Source organism: Heteronotia binoei, chromosome 3 (genome assembly GCF_032191835.1).
Source record: "Heteronotia binoei isolate CCM8104 ecotype False Entrance Well chromosome 3, APGP_CSIRO_Hbin_v1, whole genome shotgun sequence".
NCBI lineage: Eukaryota > Metazoa > Chordata > Lepidosauria > Squamata > Gekkonidae > Heteronotia > Heteronotia binoei.
In genome coordinates, this window is record NC_083225.1 from 137,228,299 (window position 1) to 137,247,917 (window position 19,619).

At 42.0% G+C, this 19,619-nt stretch overlaps 2 protein-coding genes across 2 annotated transcripts in view; one reads left to right on the plus strand and one right to left on the minus strand.

The window, feature by feature from the left end:
• Positions 1 to 19,619, minus strand: part of ARL13B (ADP ribosylation factor like GTPase 13B) — a 50,552-nt gene that overhangs the window by 9,668 nt on the left and 21,265 nt on the right. The window contains 2 exon segments of the mRNA XM_060235288.1: positions 1,091 to 1,293; positions 6,451 to 6,556. Of these exon segments, the coding sequence (XP_060091271.1) occupies positions 1,091 to 1,293; positions 6,451 to 6,556 (309 nt within the window).
• STX19 (syntaxin 19) lies at positions 8,589 to 18,900 on the plus strand. Its single transcript, XM_060234511.1, has 2 exons — positions 8,589 to 8,855; positions 17,948 to 18,900. Exon 2 carries the CDS (start codon positions 18,003 to 18,005, stop codon positions 18,882 to 18,884), a length of 882 nt encoding a protein of 293 aa, XP_060090494.1. The 5' UTR covers positions 8,589 to 8,855; positions 17,948 to 18,002; the 3' UTR covers positions 18,885 to 18,900.

The window sequence follows — 19,619 nt, forward strand, 5'->3', positions numbered from 1 at the left end:
AAAGGACCATGTGCCTTTGCACCTCCGGAGGTGGTGAAAGGTTTCAACTTCCTGTGTCTGTGAAGAAGCTGGCTGGTGAGTAGAGAGGCCAATCCCCTACATTTGCGAGAAGGGGTGTGTTTGTGTGTGTGTGTGGAGGAGAGGGAAACATCTTCATTATTCCCTATTTGTGAATTGTTTCTCATAGGGTATAATGGGGAATTGATCTGGAGGTTTCGGGGGCTCTGGGGGAGCTATTTTTTTAGGTAGAGGCACCAAATTCTCAGTATAGTATCTAGTGCCTCTCCCCAAAGTAACCCCCAAGTTTCAAAATGATTGGACCAGGGGGTCCAATTCTATGAGCCCCAAAAGAAGGTGCCCCTATCCTTCATTATTTCCTATGGAAGGAAGACATTTTAAAAAGTGTGCTGTCCCTTTAAATGTGATGGCCAGAACTCCCTTGGAGTTCAGTTATGCTTGTCACACCCTTGTTCCTGGCCCCGCCCCCAATGTCTCCTGGCTCCACCCCCAAAGTCTCCAGATATTTCTTGAATTGGACTTGGCAACCCTATCTGTGAGCTGTCCTGAGCCTGCCTTCAGCGGGGAGGACGGGATAGAAATTAAATTAACAACAGCAACAACTTTAATGCCAGTAGCTCATAAAGTAGGATTTTTGCTCACACGACTCCACAGCTTAAAGGGAGTACTGGAAACAGCCTAATTACCACCTACTTAGGCCACAACTTAGAAAACTGTATGACCAATTACGTAGCCCCAGTGGAGGTTTGAATTTATGTTTCTTGAGCAGTGGCTTCTATAAAAGTATTAAGATATATTTGTCTTTTAGCTCACATTAATATTGCTAGAAGTTGCTAATTTATACAACAGGGTTGGGTCCAGTTTTTTGTTTTGTTCAGTCTCACCCTATTACCATCCTTATTACAGCCCCTATCTCACATAGCTTTTATCCAACAGGCATTATTGTCAGCATAATTTTCTGGGTGGTCTCCTCCAGTGGAGAAAGCTGCTTGGATCTATCCTATTTTCAAAAAAGTATTAACTTGATAACATTGAGCCACACAAACCCTTCTTATAAAAGGGAGGGGGATACCTTTCTTCTCTTATCTTCCTCACTTGTTCAGCTCGTTCTTGTTTCTCTTGTTCTTCAGCTGCTTTTTGCTCTATAGTATCTTTCTGGATTCGTTCATTTAAGGCATCAAAATCTTTTGCTATAACATGTAACAGCCAAAGTAAACCTTTCTTTATGGATTTGTCAATTTTTTTACCACTGCCCATAATAGCCGAACAAGGCTCCTGTAAGGAAGAGAAGAACAGACATGACACTCAGCTACAGTGAATGTGAACAATGAAATCTTCACTTCACTGACATGTAATTTTTCAAACGATTTTGTCTATAGTTGGTGAGCTCTTAATTTGTCAGTAAGAACAGGTATACATTTTGATCCAGTCTGCCTCAGCTTTTAATACATCATGGAACAAGAAGGGCTGAAATCCACTGAAATACAAGCACAGGTTTATGTACCTGATTTCCACCCCCCAAAAAACCCTGTCGGTGTGGGTGTTTGCAGAGTGAGCGGTGTGATGTGTGCAACGATGAGCCCCAGTACAGAAGTGAGCCGGACACCTGCAGCTAGTGCTAAAACAGTGTATTTACAATATATATACAACGTGCTCACTAGTGCAGAAATATACCAAATACAGGACCAAAGTGCTCCGCCAGCATGTATCTACTCGAAGAGAGGCCTGTGCATTGCTAGCACAGTCCATATATAGTTCCTTCAGCCAATCCTGGCAGTCCACAGTCATGCTGACTCAGCAGGTCCTTTCCACCTGTCCTCTGCCGGCTGGAACCGGCTTGTAGATAAGGTCACTGTGACCTAGCTAGCCAGCTAGATCATCTGCTGTCACAATAGAGCTGTCAGACTGTGTAGAGATAGATTCAAGACTGACACACCTCCTAATCTATCGTACACAGTAAACCTAAATATTGTACACAGGTTCCATACATACTTGACAACTTTACATTATACATAATGTTATGCAATGTTACACACACATGCTTACACATTGTTTCCTGGACAGCAGTGTCATACACTTATACATCTACACTTTGACATTTACAGATTTACACTTTCCAATCCAGGATCCCATCACCACTGTCCTGGTCAGCCAGTTCCCTCTGGCGTTTGGCTTCAGCCTCCTTGTTACGTGCCTCACACTCTGCAACCCAGACCTTCCACGCTTCAGCTTTTTTCCTGAGCGTTTCCTGAAACCCTGGTGGATCTGGTTTAGTTATTAGGGTTACATATGGCACTTTATACCTAACAGGAGGGATACCCTTTTTGGCTCTGGCAGATACTCGAGGCCCTGCACTAGCACTGGGCTCGTCTTCTCCAGACTGTCTGCTTGCCACCTCCTGGGTTGGCTCCACCTCCTGGCTCAGAGGTTCCTCCTCCTGACTTGGAAGTTCCACTTCCTGACTTGGCACCTGAGGCTCTGTGCCAGCATTGGGCTCACCTTCTTCTGGCTGCTTTGGTGCTAGCTGTCGGCCGGGAGATTATTGTTCCTGCTGAATCACCCTTGGCAGGACTCCAGCACTGTTATCAGTACTCGGCAGCAATACAATTTCTTTTTCAGTACTATGTAACTCAGGCCAGCTGGTGTGCTCGTTAAACCTAGCTGTTTTACTGAAAGTCAGCTTGGCCCTCTTATCACAAAAGCGATAACACCTAGCTTCTGGCTTGTAGCCCAGAAAAGTTAGGCGTACTGCCCGGCCAGCTCCCTCCCTTTTATTCTCCGAGGGAATGCTAACCCATGCCTTCGTCCCAAAGACCTTTAAAAATTTCATGTCAGGGACTTTACCATATAGCCTTCTGTAAGGCATGTCATGCACAGCCTTGGTCCAAATTCTATTGTACAGATATACTGTGGAGTACATGGCCTCGGCCCAATAAGCAATTGGCAATCTGGCATCCTCCAACATGCTATACATCAAGTTCTGCAATACAGCTCCATGCCGCTCGGCCAGCCCATTCTCCTGGGGCGTGGCCGGGTTAGCTAATCTGTGAGCAATGCCCTGGCTTTCTAGCCAATGTTTGAACTCATTTGAAAGAAACTCACCCCCGCGGTCTCTCTGAACTGCTTTGACACGCAAGTCCAACTCCCTTTCAACCGCTGTGGCCCATCTAACAAACAATTTGTATACCTCGGACTTGTGCTTCATGGCAGACACCCAGGAATACCTTGTATAGTCGTCGGTAGCCACTAGGCAATACTGCCTCCCGACAGACTCTTTGGAAATGGGCCAATCACATCGAGGTGAATTAACTCCAAAGCACGCTTGCTTTCTCTGTTGCTTTGTCTAGCTACTGCACAAGCCCTGCTCTTGGTCTTTTTACAGACCTGGCAGTCTAAGTAACACCTGCAGGGCTTCACCTTCAGACCTGGCACCATCTGTAGGGTCTTTTTCAATGCGTGAAACCCACAGTGCCCAAGTCTTCTATGGAACAGATGGATGCATTGGTCGTGCACTGGCACATTAGACACTTGTGCAGCCTGAGCACAATTACTCTGGACCACATACACGTTCCCATCTCTCTTACCAGTAGCAAGCAGCTTCCCCCCACCTCCTAAGATCTTACAACAGGTTTTCTCAAATATTACCTGATAGCCATCGTCAATTAGCATGCTGACACTTAGCAAATTAGACCTTAATGAGGGGACACACAATACATGCTGGAATGTACAATTCAAAACAGGAAAGTTTACACTTCCAGTACATGTAATAGCCGCAGTAGCACCGTCGGCTAATCTCACATGAGTGAGTTCAGGAATGTCAACATCACTCAGCAGCTCCTTGTCGCAGCAGAGATGGCTTGTTGCACCAGAGTCTAATATCCACACAGACCCGGTACTCTCTCCTGAAGAAGTAACCAGCCGGGCTTCTTCCTCACATCTGCTGGTGGTCCTCTGCCTTCGCTGTCTCCGTCCACGCCGCTTCCCTTTCTCTGGGCAAACGCGCAAAAGGTGCAAGGATGAGCCACAACCAAAGCAACGCCTGACCGACAGTGCAGTCGGCTCCTCTTCAGCCTTTGGTTGTCTGCCAGCAGCACAAGCCGGCTCCTGCTTGGACGCCTTCCCAGACGAGCCGATAGCCACACGCTCTCCAGCCAACACTCCCGGATGGCTCACAGCTGCAATCCTCTCCTGGAAATCATGCAGGTGGGCACACACATACTCCATGGCCAGAGTAGCAACATCAACCGTCTCCAGGGAGGTTATCAGAGGTGTAAACTCCGGCGGCAATGAAGACAACAAGATATACACCCTGTCATCAGGAGCGACAGTTTTGCCCCGGGCTTCAAGCTCCACGAAGCAGTCTGTCAGCTTCTTGATGTGCTGCCTCACACACCCTCCAGCCGGCATTAAAGTGCGAAACATCTTCCTGGTTAAGGCCATGAGGGAGCCTGCAGTGGTACTAACGTATACCCCACTGAGCGCGTCCCAGGCAGCCTTGGCAGTGTCCTTCTCACGCACATATATCGACTGGTCATCTCCCACTGCTAGCACAATGTTTGCCAGCGCCTTCTTGGCCAACACAGTCTTGTCAGGAGATAACACGGCAGGGGGATTACTTACAAACAGCCATTGCCCCTCACGCTTGAGATAGTGTTCCATTCGTAGGCTCCACACCGCGTAGTTGGCTGAGTTAAGCTTCTCAACGGCCACTGCAAGCTGCTGCTGAGCCATGACGCCGACTCCTCCACACAGCTGGCTGCCGTCCTCCCTCTGGCTCTCGGATTGAGATAGCTGGTACGCTTTGTCCTTCAACGGCGTTCCTCGCCTCCGACTCCTTCACAACTCTTGGTCAGCTCAACACTCACGTTGCTCCTCCGAGCAGCGGAACCGCACTGGGCCCATAACCCTGTCGGTGCGGGTGTTTGCAGAGTGAGCGGTGTGATGTGTGCAACGATGAGCCCCAGTACAGAAGTGAGCCGGACACCTGCAGCTAGTGCTAAAATAGTGTATTTACAGTATATATACAACGTGCTCACTAGTGCAGAAATATACCAAATACAGGACCAAATTGCTCCGCCAGCATGTGTCTACTCGAAGAGAGGCCTGTGCATTGCTAGCACAGTCCATATATAGTTCCTTCAGCCAATCCTAGCAGTCCACAGTCATGCTGACTCAGCAGGTCCTTTCCACCTGTCCTCTGCCGGCTGGAACCGGCTTGTAGATAAGGTCACTGTGACCTAGCTAGCCAGCTAGATCATCTGCTGTCACAATAGAGCTGTCAGACTGTGTAGAGATAGATTCAATACTGACAAACCCAACCTTTTTAGAAGCTATCTTCACAAAACCCCAAAAGATACTTTCATCTACTGAGTTTAGAGAACAGTTTGGGGGATCTGGGCATTAAAAATTTCTTATGTGAAAATATCTGCTATCCTCCAAAGCTGCAACCTACATATTCCAAAAAAACTTACTCCGGAAGCAAGGACACTTTCATATTGGAAAATTTCAACTATTCTATAGCACAGATTGCAACTCTCTGGAGGTAACTGACACACAAGAATCCAGTTTGTATCATACTACACCACAAACTTAAAAACCACTGTGTACCAATACTAACACAATACAAAGATAATAAAAGGGTATAACTGATAACAATTTTAAATAGAACACCAGCTCTATATTACACATGTTTTATTTATAAAAAGCAAGCAAAGATGTTTTCAGTTTCTGAGTGTCACTAAGTAAAGCAGCATTAGAAGAAATATCACCTCAGTTGAGAAACCAATTATGTGGTATTACTTGCACATTATTGTGTATTGAGAAATCAGGTTCTTCACAGAAGCTTGTAAAATTTTGGGAATATAATGGGGGGAAAGAAGCTCTTCCCGAAAAGACAAGAACTAAATTCTTCAGACACAGAGATAAAACAATTTTAAGGAGCTAGAGTAAGGATGATGGGTCAGCAGGTGGGACTGTTTCAGTTAAAATGCCAACAAATATCAATTTTTGATAACTTTAGAGAGTACACCATTCAAGACAGCTAGTGTAAGCCTTCCCTTTATGTCTTTACTCCAGTCTCAAAATACTGCTTGGATTACTTCATTTAATTATAATGTTGCTCTCTCCCCACCCCCCTTTTTAAGGATAACATTCATATTTAAAAGTATATTGTTTGACAACCGTCCAACCAGGCTAACCATAAAAATAGATGCTGTGAAGAGTTTATACAGGCTTTAACTGTTTCAGTCTTAAGCAGCTAGAACATCTTTAAATCTTGGATTCAGCACAACAACTGCAACCAGAGCTCAGAAGTACAAAGGCAAGAGCTGTTCTGTAGGGCTGAATGGCATGAGAGGATTATATAATTCCAGCCTAATCCTTGCATCAAATTTAAGGAAGTCATCAAACAAGATCTTATTAAAATGAATTTACAATCTGACACAGGCATTTGTGCTCGTTGACAAGCTTTTCAAGAGACAAACACTCAATTACATCGGCTTCTGCCAATGCACCTTCTTTGTCCTGCTTATTTGCTAACCTAAAGAAAAAGAACACCGCCCAGTGAGAAGATAAAATAGAACTGTTGATATAAGTATAAACATTCCAAGCCTAGCTCAGACTAAAAAAGCAAAATAGAAAATAGAACCTCTCAATTCTTTGGGGCAGTGAAAGAGAGAGATAAAGATATATTGTTACTAAATTCCCACATAGTCTCTGATACTTATTAATAATTACTTCTCAGTGGATTATGTCACCTAGGTTGGCTAGATCTTGGCATATGAAATTGACAATCTCACATTAATTATTGTTAAGGCATGCTGTGCTTACTTCTTGATCAAAACTGTTCAAAGGTGATTTATCAGCATTATAAATATCACATTTAAAGAGTAGCTGCTAATTAGGATTGACCTTCCCTGAAAGGAAATCAGATAGAAGTGTTAGCTATGTAATCATCAACACTCAAATTGCCTTGTTCTGATCCAGAGAACCCCATGTGCAGAGTGACTGATTACCCATGAAAAACAAACAGTCAAGGGGTCCAAGTCTGACAATGTTCATTACCATGTCAGAAGGACAAGTAAGTTTCCCCTCACAGTACAGTCTATACTGCAAGATCATCTCATGCTAACAGGATTATGGTAGTGTCTCATAAAGGCACTATTTGGCAGCCAATGTGGTGGTAATGGTTTGAGTGGTGGACTAGAAGTGGAGAAGTAGACTCTGGTTCAAATCACTACATGGCATGAAATTTACTGGGGAACTTTGAGCTACTTATTCTCTCTCAGCATAGAAGAAGAAGATATTGGATTTATATCCCGCCCTCCACTCCGAAGAGTCTCAGAGCGGCTCACAATCTCCTTTACCTTCCTCCCCCACAACAGACACCCTGTGAGGTGGGTGGGGCTGGAGAGGGCTCTCAGAGCAGCTGCCCTTTCAAGGACAACCTCTGCCAGAGCTATGGCTGACCCAAGACCATTCTAGCAGGTGGAGTGGAGGAGTGGGGAATCAAACCTGGTTCTCACAGATAAGAGTCTGCACACTTAACCACTACACCGAACTGGCTCTCCACAACATACCTCATGGGGCTGTTGTGAAATAAAATGGAAGAAGGGAGAACCATGTATGGCAGCCTGAGTCCCTGAGAGGAAGAGTGGGACAAAATGCAGTAAATAAAATAAGACAAACTGACAACTCAGTGTCAGATAAATAACATCACACTTTTTGATACACATTGCGCAAATTAGATTGAAGAGCCTACAGATAATGTAACAAAATCCACATTCATATTTATGCAGAGGAAATATTAGTCCTTATTTGCAAGAGTTCCAGTTCCCTTAAGTAGCAGCCAAGCCAAAGCCAGAATAATAGTCTGGAGGGGAGACAACATTTTTAGTAGTGTGTGTGTGTGATTTTCTTTAAATTCATTTTGCCTTGTAAATGTAATAGAACCTCTTAAAATGGAATGAAATTATTATGAAAAAGACAACATTTTAAATACTACATTTCTAAACACTGTGTTGGACCACATTTAGATACAAATTTGGAGGTTCTTGCACAGGTGAAACATCAAAAAAATTCTGCAAGAAAAAAGTACAAGCAGCAGGCAAAGAGAGCTAGGGATCCTGAACTCCACAAAGGTGCTACATGCCATAGTTTATTTTTATTTTATTGTATTGTAAACTGGATGATTTGGAGTACAACATAATCTAAATTATCTTTCACACTCAGTCATTTTCCTTTCCACCAAATCAGTCTTGAAGAAGAGGGCAGGCACAAGGGACTGCTATTAGAAGTTGAAAGTTGTTAGCTACTTCCCTGTGTATGCAGAGAAGCCCTTTACTTGTGCAATCATTTGTAAGCATCTCTTTTCTTCCTGTAATTTTACATCATATCTTTGTGTTTCAAAAATCTAATGCTCAGAGAATATTTTTTCTTTTTCTTTTTCTTTTTAAAGAGTCCAGTACAACAACAACATGTATTTGCATTTCAAGTCAACCAGCGAACCAGGCAGAAATACTTCCTGGTGTTGGCTAATTAGAATAGAATGGCCCGCCTCAAATCAAGGCTGGGTCTCCAACAGGCAGAACTAGATTCCCTAAGCATAAAGTAACCAATTTACTTTAAGTTGCAACCAGTCTTACTCTCACACAGTACAGCCTTCCAAGATGCACTTTCCAGGTGATTGAGGTCTATGAGGATTAAGCAAGCAGAAACTCTTTAATGGAAATCATACTCCTGCCCTATTATTTGCGCTCTCAAGGATACGGCAAATGACTTTTAAGCACAAGATCCTGAGACAGAAGTACAAGAGGCTTCCATCAACTAAGATTTTAAAGGTAAGTAGTTTACTTTTATTGCTCCTCAAAGAATACAAAACAGTACACTGTATAATTTAAAAGCCTCAAGTGTCAAAGTATCTTTGAAACAGTGGGTGTTTGTCCTATATAAAATGTGAAAGTGTTTCCGAAAGATATATTTTCAGAGGTTTACTGTCTGGGATCAGGAATACTAATGTGCTAAACACGTTTCATGCACCAAAGTTGTTTCTTTTGGAAGTCTGCCAGGAGTAGCTTAAAGACAAGAGCTCACTTTTAATTTTCCAAGTCAATAGGAACCTTTCTTTGCACAAAATTCTCATCTAAATACCAACTGAGGCAGTCTTAAATTAAAAAAAAAATACTTGAAGTGATATTTCGGGAGAGCAATTTACGTAGCTTGCAAAGTTAAGAGTGCCAAGTTAAGCACTGTATGAGCAAGGGATTCTTATTTTATTTTTGTTCTTGTATTTCTTTAATTTGCTTTTAAATCCTGTATGTTCATTAGACAGTTTAAAGTAATGTTGAAATAGAAAAAAAACTGAAAACAGAAGTAGAGTATACAGTGCATCAGGGAATTTTATTATAGTTAAAGAGCTTTAGAACTTTATTGCAGACATCATGAGACAGGGAGTGTCTGTGTACTGTGAACTGTGTACAGTTAAATGACATCACAATCTCACATTTACCAAAACTATTATTGCAGTATATGGAAACTTGTTCAGTTTAGTTTCTTTGATTTATATCCCGCCCTCCCCAACAAGCAGGCTCAAGGCTTGCCTACTTAAAGGTCATGCCTACTTAAATACAAAAAAATCCAAATTAGTTTTAAATAGAAGGCTAAACTAGGACATGCCTGCTCTTTTCAAATCTGAACTATTACTGCTATCACAAATTCCTAAACTCTTCACAGTTTCCCATAATCTTATTTATACTATGACAAGTGTTGTAGTATATAAACAAAATGGGAATAATCCTGATGGACATAATAATTAAAAAACTAACCTTAACTTAACTTCTCTCAATTAATGCCTTCTAATTTCATTATTTCTTTTAAAAGTTGCATTGACTTGAATACTGAGAAATGTGGAGATACACTACAGCTGTACCACTGCTGAAAATACTAGTTGCCACAATGAAATTGCTGGATGCTGTTCAAGGCCACTTATTGCTTAGCACTGGTTGAGCCCTGCAACAATACAGCTTTTTTTTGGGGGGGGGGGGGGAATTAAGTAACAAGTAGCTATGGATGGCAAAATTAATTCAGTATTTCCTGATAATGTTTATTGTCTGTTGGACCTGGTCGCTGAGCGTAATAATAATAAAAACTCAGTATTTACCTGATTTTCACCTGGACTTAGAAATAAAAGATTTAAATATATATTTTGATTTTTTTTTTAGACTTCTACTCCTCCCTCCCCTGGGTCACAGGGCTCAAGACAGCACAACATTCAATAAAATAATCTATAAACAAAGATAAAACAGACTTACAAAAACATACTTACAATCCATGAAGCAGGACCCTAGCTCAGGCATCAGAATAAAACATGAACATTTGGCTCTCAACAACCAACACCCCAGACTACTGTCAAAAAACAGGTGGCCTCAACTGCTGTCCTCAATGGAAAGCCTTATAGAACTACTCCATCTTACAGGCCCTGTGGAATTTAGAAAGATCCAGCAGGGACTGGATGTCATCTGGCAGAGAGTTCCACCAGACAGGGGCCACTCAAGCAAAAGCTCCTGCCCTCATTCAGGACAGTTGAGCTACCTGTGGACTGGACACCACCAGCAGACCACATGAAGAATAACAAAGAATAGTAGTTTAGTATCTGGTTCATCCAAGACAATAAAAAAACTAATCAGTGGGCCTCCCACTGTGATCAATTCTCATGCTATAAAGTTTTTAAACTTTATAATTTTTCCAAACCCTTTCCACATCAATATATCAAAGAATGTCCATGCCTCCCATGGACTGTCTGTTCATCAAAGAGTCTGGCATATGTTCATGATACTGATATTGAGTTCACAAATATCAATAATGGACTTTTGAACTCAGTGCACACTCTAGAACACATAGCCCTCCTCTGTGGCTATGCATAGCATGGAAAAATGGTAGCAGTTAGCAGATTTGTCTGCCAATACAGATCTCACTGAAGAATCTCTGACAAGACAGACTTCTGAGGAACCCAAGGTTCCATAGGATATGATTTTAAATCTATGCAAATTAGAACCCACTGTGGTGTTAAAATTTGTAGGTCCTGCTGTGATCATATATTATACTTCTGAAGGCTGATCCATTCCATGTAAATTGTTATTGAGGAAGCAGTCATGTCTTTGAAAAAGGCACCTATTTTGTGTCTAAATGATCATTGGGCAAGAGACCTCGTTATTTGGAAGTTTACTTTGCTCTTCCAGAGCCCATCATCTTGAAGAAAGCTTCAGAAAAAGTCTTTTCTCCCTTATCTGTTTGGTTTTTCTGGGACTCTGTTCGAAAGACTTTGTTGTCTCTGAATGATACTTGCACCTGAGTAGCACAGAATTTATTGATTGTGTCCTTTTGCATGCAATGGGGGTGGTGGGGGGGTGGGCTCCCTCTGGGTATCCTACCCCCCCCAGGGAAAGTGTATGCGCAATACATAGCGTCTCCTCTCCCGGTGTAGTGAATGCCGCGTGGTTACTGTCTGGCTATGCCTGGCAGATGGTCACTGCAATGGCCTCTCCTGCATTACTGCATCCGTAGCAACACCTTCTCGCTGGTCCCCCCCCCCGTTTTTTCACAGAGTTTGCTACGTCATGGTGCGACCAAATTGTCCGGCGGTATAACCGGATGGGCAGGCTGGGCCCACCAACCTTGCCAGCCTAAGAGAAGGAAAACTCTAACATCAAACCCGGGCAGATAGAGCTCGTTAATGTAACACCTACCACCTGGAGGACTCGCTGCCGGCGTCCCGGCTTACTGGGCCATGGCAGATGACCCCCAGGTGAAAGGGTGGAGCCAGTACCGGGCACACTGGGCTTCACCTAAAAAATTCCTCTGCGCAGGCCTGAAGGGCATATCCACATACACAACCTTTTGCAATTGTGCTATGCATTTGTGGTTTTGCCATATTTTGTGTAGTTCTACATATTGCTAACATTAATAATAATATGATCATTCAAAGCACACAGTATGTCACAGAAGTGAGTACACCCCCTCACATTTTGTAAATATTTCTCTTTTCATGTGACTACACTGAAGAAATGACACTTGGCTACAATATAAAGTAGTGAGTTACAGCTTGTATAACAGTGTAAATGTGCTGTCCCCTCAAAATTACGCAACACACAGCCATTAATGTCTAAACTGCTGGCAACACAAGTGAGTACACCCCTAAGTGATAATGTCCAAATGGGGCTCAAAGTGTCAATATTTTGTATGGCCATCATTATTTTCCAGCACTGCGTTAACCCTCTTGGGCATAGATTCACCAGAACTTCACAGGTTGCCACTGGAGTCCATGACGACGTCACGTAGCTGGTGGATGTTAGAGACCTTGCGCACCTCCACCTTCCATTTCAGGATGCCCCACAGATGCTCAATGGGGTTTAGGTCTGGAGACACACTTGGCCAGTCCATCACCTTTACCCTCAGCTTCTTTAGCAAGGCAGTAGTTGTTTTGGAGGTGTGTTTGGGGTCATTATCTGTTATGTATTGAACATAAGTTACCTGGCCGCATGGTGATAGCTACTAAAGGCGACCCCCTGGGTCCCCAGATGGAGCTCGCCATTCGCCTCGCCCATCAAGATCTGTGGTGGAAAGTTTGACCGACCAGGATTGGCCTGGTCAGAGGAGGGGGGTTGTTCCGGGTACTGTATATAAGCGGGGCCCGGCCCGCGTGTTCCCTCTCTTGTAATGTGCTACTGAATAAACTATGTTGCCTTCAAACCGTCTCGGTTCTCAGTACATTACATTATCATGTCGGAATACTGCCCTGTAGCTCAGTCTCCAAAGAGAGGGGATCATGCTCTGCTTCAGTATGTCACAGTACATGTTGGCATTCATGGTTCCCTCAGTGAACTGTAGCTCCCCAGTACCGGCAGCACTCATGCAGCCCTAGACCATGACATTGCTACAGAGGTTGAAGGGGTGGGGGGTCAGCCTGCCAGTGCTCAGACCATACGCTGCACACTGCATCAAATTGGTCTGCAGGGCTGTCATCCCAGAAGGAAGCCTCTTCTAAAGATGATGCACAAGAAAGCCCACAAGCAGTTTACTGCAGACAAGCAGACTAAGGACATGGATTTCTGGAACCATGTCCTGTGGTCCGATGAGACCAAAAAAAACTTATTTGGTTCAGATGGTGTCAAGCATATGTGGCGGCAACCAAGTGAGGAGTACAAAGACAAGTGTGTCTTGCCTACAGTCAAGCACGGTGGTGGGAATGTCATAGTCTGGGGTTGCATGAGTGCTGCTGGCACTGGGGAGCTACAGTTCATTGAGGGAACCATGAATGCCAACATGTACTGTGACATACTGAAGCAGAGCATGATTCCCTCCCTTCGGAGACTGGGCCGCAGGGCTGTATTCCAACATGATAATGACCCCAAACACACCTCCAAAATGACCACTGCCTTGCTAAAGAAGCTGAGGGTAAAGGCGATGGACTGGCCAAGCGTGTCTCCAAACCTAAATCCGATTGAGCATCTGTGGGGCATCCTGAAACTAAAGGTGGAGGTGCGCAAGGACTCTAACATCCACCAGCTACGTGACGTCGTCATGGAGGAGTGGAAGACGAATCCAGTGGCAACCTGTGAAGCTCTGGTGAACTCTATGCCCAAGAGGGTTAAGGCAGTGCTGGAAAATAATGGTGGCCACACAAAATATTGACACTTTAGGCCCCATTTGGACATTATCACTTAGGGGTGTACTCACTTGTGTTGCCAGCAGTTTAGACATTAATGACTGTGTGTTGCGTAATTTTAAGGGGACAGCACATTTACACTTATACAAGCTGTAGACTCACTACTTTACATTGTAGCCAAGTGTCATTTCTTCAGTGTTGTCACATGAAAAGATATACTTAAATATTTACAAAATGTGAAGGGTGTACTCACTTCTGTGATGTACTGTATATCAATTTCCCCCGTGATTTTGTCCCCCACCCCCAATCCCCAGTTGGGGGCAGGAGATCCCCTGATTTGGAGGCTCTCCACCTGCTTCAGGGTTATCAGAAAGTTGGGGGGGGGGAATGAACATCTGCTGGGCAGTCTATTATACCCTATGGAGTCTGGTCCCCATAGGGTATAACGGAGAATTGATCCGTGAGTATCTGGGGCTGGGGGGGCTGTTTTTTTTAGGCAGAGCATCAAATTTTCAGCATAGTATCTGATGCCTCTTCTCAACTCCCCCCCCCCCCCCAAGTTTCAAAAAGATTGGACTAGGGGGTCAAATTCTATGAGCCCCAAAAGAAGATTCCCCATCCTCCATTATTTCCAATGAAGAGAAGGCATTTAAAAAGAGTGCAGTCCCTTTACATGTCATGGCCAGAATTCTCTTCAGAGTTCAGTCATGCTTGTCACAACCTTTCCCTTTGCTCCATCCCCCAAAGTCCTCAGATATTTTCTAAACTGGCCCTGGCAACCCTAGCGACTGCTCATGCCACACAGTTTAGAGGGAGCACAGCTTTTGACCACTGGAAAGATATATGTTAGAGATCATGGGATCCACATCGGCAGAAGTTACTAGAACACAGGATGGCTTGAGGAGGAAAACTGGTCAAGCAAGTGGAAAAACTGCTAAAATCCAACCAATAATACACCAGGGCTCAGTAACTTAGAAGAAATAGGAACACATTCATATGCTTGTATTGTCCTCGTTTCTTACACTGACACTGCCTGCCTTACCCCTGCCCCCACAAGACTTCTAGTGCTTATTGCTGAAGGCTTTTCTCTGTGCCCTGTACACTATGTTATTTTACTCTGGGAAAGTTTGTCTTGCACTCATCTGACGCAGGGCAAGTTAGTAAATTGCCTGTAACAGCTTTCTGTTTAGAAATGTAAGTATGTTTAATCTCACATGTCAAACCAGATTCATAACTAAATGAATCTACTTCTAGTTAGAAATATTTACTGTCTACGTGACAATTAATAAACTTTAATAGACTTTTTTAAAAATCCAAAATCTTGTCAAACTGACAATGGCTGCTCCAGAAAGAAAGGTGAAATATGTTAAGCCCAGAAATAGTTCAAGGCCTTCAGCTTACTATTAAAGATGTTGCCTGCAATATGTACATGAAACCTACTTTGCAATAGCAGAGCAAACTTGCATCCATTCAGTAGGCTTGAAGCAATTTATAAACTTTCTATTTCTCTGATTACAGAACTGACAATAAATATAGTGGAACCTCAATAGCACCACAGTGAATGTTCCAATCTGAAGTAACAATCCTTACAAATAAGACACTAACTCTCCAGTATCTAGTACACATAAAAACATTTTATCAGCCCCTAGAATGAGATTAAAGAAACACTATTCAAAAATTTGTTCACAAAAAACATCAGCCCATCATATTACTTTCGAAACAACATATACATTTATAATGCTTTTTATTAATGTTCATCACTGTGAGTTGACAAGTTCAGTTCTTGCTTCACTATGAGCAATGCTGCATTGTGAACTCCTCCTCTGTACTTGTGAATCATATTGCCTTTCTCTGGGAGTGTTACCTCAGTGATCTCCACCCAGTATCATTTAGGTCATACATCAATAATAATAAAATTGTACACAAGGGCTTTTCTAGGTGATTTTTTGTGGTACCCAAATTCAGCTTTCAACATTATATTTTACCAGAAGTAGACTTTAACATGATTGACAAGGGGTAGCTTATACTTGTTTGCCAGTGTAAAGTGGCAGGGGCAATTTAAGGGGAAATTGGTATTTCCGGGGGGGGGGGGGGACACCTCAAACTTTAATTAACAGTAGTCTTGTCATGCAACCTTAAACATATTTCCCCCCTTTACCATAAGGGTTCATGGCCCTCTTTCTTGTTCAAAATATTTCTACTAGAATAAAAACAAGACTCCTGTGTATTTTTGTTGCATCTGGAATTATTCATAACTCTTAGGAATACAACTTTAATATTTAGGGAAAAACATGAAAGGTTAATAAAATTATGGGCATTATTGCAGCGGTAGACAGAAAGAATCAAAGACCCTATCGCTCTTCCAGTCATTACACAGGTTCTCAGATTATATGCAAAAATCGTAACTAAAAGGATTCAACTAAAAATTGCTGATTTCCCCAATAGTGGAATTTATTGTAGTCCAATATAATCCTTCTGACACTGGCTGAAAACATTGCTGATCTGTACTTTAATTACAGATGTCAGACATACTGAATTCCCAATGTCAATAAATGTGTTAGATGGTGCCACAAGAGATTGTTCAAGTCACTGCCATCGTGAATCACTACTACAGATTATTTTCATGTGCTCCAACCTGAATTTCCTCTGAATTCTCTACACTGGTGGCAAGCAATTTCATAACATTACTAAAGACTCAACTTTAACTACATTTTCTGTTACGGGAGTCAACAGTTTTGCAGTGCCAAAAAATTATCAGAATAAACACTGATTCACATAGAACGTTTTGTGTGTGAAATGCAATTTCCCAACAATTGGATTGAAATATGATGGTCCAGTATTGCTTATGAAATGCTATGTACATTAGAATTATATATCTATTCTACATTACTATTGCTAATGGTTTTATTACGAAGAATTGTGGAAAATCATCACAAGGGCACTTTCAAGGAAGAACTAGAAAGGATTGTAAATTAATTTAGGTAAATTCTACAAAAGTTTCATAACTTGCATAATATATAGGGATTTTAAATACAGGTTCTGAGTACAACTGTATAATTTTCAAGTGATTAAAGCTAAGTACACAAACATGTATACAAGGTGCCATGTCCTTCTTATATGTACCCACCTTCTTTTAAAAGATGGTTAGGTTTGACCAGTTTCAAACCTGGTTTGTAGAGCAAGCCTATGTAGAATTATAGTCAAAATTTATTGTAGCATCAAGCCATTTACAGGAATATAAAATACTGGGAGCATATGAAGTATAAAGTTTACATACACACACACACACGGGTCTTTTGTAAGGATCTCAATTACATAAAAACTATATTAAAATCCAATTAAATAGGAGAGAGAAGATAAAACCATAACTCAAAATTATTACAGAATTAGCTTATTTTTCCTGATGCTGTAACAAGCTACCCAAAATTTCGCCACAGATTCCGTAGTATACCGATTTGCATCAGCCAATAATCAATTACAGTATTCCAAATCCAAAGCTTTCCAAAACTTGTGTGAGTCTAAGTGTGTTAAATAAGCCATGGAGGCCATATGGTATTTGAGATGATCTGGCATTCTAAAATTAGGGCATCTGTTAAGATCTGTTTGTCTCTCCATATCTATTACTCTCTGTTTGAGAGCTGCCTTGATTTCATTCCCTCGCATATTCAGGTTCATTTGGGTGAAAACCTAAAGTATGTATTTTGTGGTGCACTGATTTTAGCCACTTAGAGTGACACCCATCCAGCAGAAGCAGGTGGGTTAGTCCCTGTGGTTGAAAATTTATTTTTTTCCAATACTGAAGGAAGGCTAAGGAGATTTTAGCTTCCATAGTTAGAACACCCATCTCTAGCCATAGTTGTGCATTTGACACACATCTTGGTACCCACTGATTTTGTAGCAGAGCACTGTTATATCTATATGAGAGCTTTGTTAGTTTCAAAAAAGAAGGAATTTCAAAGAGAGACAGAAGAGGTAGGGAGAGCATACAAGACTGCAGAGTGCTCACTGCACTATGTATCAGACTAAGATGTTTCTTATGAGATCACTATTTCTGTTCACCTTGTGCCTGCAAAACCAGACTATTGTGGGACCAATGATTTTAGATTACAAGGCTAAGGAAAAGGTTCCTCCTGCCATGTGAAGAGCATTTACTTAGCTTAGGGCTGTTGTATTATCCTGACTTCCTCTCTATATGCCTACAAAGTTTTCTATCATCCATGTAACATGTCAATGAGTACATTGATAGTTAAAGTGGTTTTTAATCCCTAGGGTTACATCGCTATACGGATATATGACAGAAGTACCCTAGTGAATTCTGCAGAAGATGAAAGACCGCCTTCAAGAGCTTAAACTGAGAGCAAAGGAACTACAGTTATTGGAAGAAAGCAGCAATGTTCCTAGGGTTGTGTCAGAGGAACAAGCAGAGTTTGAACAAGCAGCTGTTATTTTTGAAAGGGAGCCTGTAACAGAAAGGTATCTAAATGAAATCCAAAGACTTCATAATGATATCAACAATTTGGCAGATGATGTTCAAAAGTTTAGTCAGCAACAAAAGAGCCTAACAGCTTCCATGAGAAGATTCAGCATTCTTAAAAAGGAATGTAGTGTTACAAAAGAGATAAAAATTCAAGCAGAGCACATTAGCAAGTGCTTGGATGACTTATCAAAAACTGTAAAAAAGGTAGAAAAAGCACACGGTTCTTTATCTGCTGTTGTGAGGGTCCTAAGCTCTCAGCGAGCTGTCCTATTCCGTCGTTTCCAAAATATCATGTTTCTGTACAATGATGCTATAACAGCCAAGCAAGAAAAATGCAAGACCTTTATCGTGCGTCAGCTTGAGGTGGCTGGAAAGGAGGTCTCCGAGGAAGAAGCTAATGATATGGTTTGGCAAGGAAAATGGGAAATTTTCAATGAAAACTTGCTTACCGAAGTTAAGATCACTAAAACTCAGTTATCTGAGATTGAACAGAGACACAAAGAACTGATCAATCTTGAGAACCAGGTGAAAGATTTAAAGGACTTATTCATCCAAATCTCACTGTTGGTAGAAGAACAAGGAGAAATGATCAACAGCATTGAAATGGAAGTAGTTAATACTCAAGACTATGTTCAGACAACAAGTGAGAAATTCAGACTAGCTGCCAAGTATCGAAAGAAAAATCCTTGTAGAGCAATATGCTGTTGGTGCTTCCCCTGCTGTACATAAAGGTCTTTCCAGGCTATTCATTTCACTCCAGCATCAGCAGCTCCCACCTGCATGTTAAAAATGCAAGAGAGAGAGTAGCTATGCTGCCTTATCAGGTACAGAAACATTATTCCACATGCATACACAGTTGTTCTTCTTCCCTCCTCTCCTCAAACTGTGTGCATTGTAAAGCAGGATAGGTAAGAAAGCACAATTTTTTTTAAAAAAAAAAAAAAAAGGAAGGAAGAGGGAAAATGGGTTCTGTGAAGAGAGTATTTGCTACCTGCAACGATTTTAAAAAGCTAGCCAAGAACTGCTTTTAGGCAGCAATGAAGAGGGGGAATCTCCTATATTTTAAGTATTTCTTAAAACTGAGTGTAAAGGAACTACAGTTATTGGAAAAAAGTATTTCTTAAAATATGAACAAGACAGTGCAGGGATTAAAAAAGAGTTACGTTGCAAGTCACAGGTCACTAATGATGTTACAGCACTACTTAACAGGTGCATATGATAATGTTATGTGCAGCACTTCTCATTAGAATGGAGACACTTTGGGGGAAATTTTAGTCAGCAACTTAGGGGGCAGGAAAATTGCAGAACTACCATACACTATATTGAAGAGTTTAGCTGCACTAGTAAGTGCTGCATATTCCCAGTTGTGAGAACAGACTGCCTGGAAAGGCAGTGTTTGGAACAATTTATTACTATGGTGTTGGGCTGACCATTTCAGAAACAACAACCTGTTTGAGAATAGAA

Excerpts from the sequence above, each read along its gene's own strand:
- STX19 (XM_060234511.1), top strand. The coding sequence starts at position 18,003 with ATGAAAGACCGCCTTCAAGAGCTTAAACTGAGAGCAAAGGAACTACAG.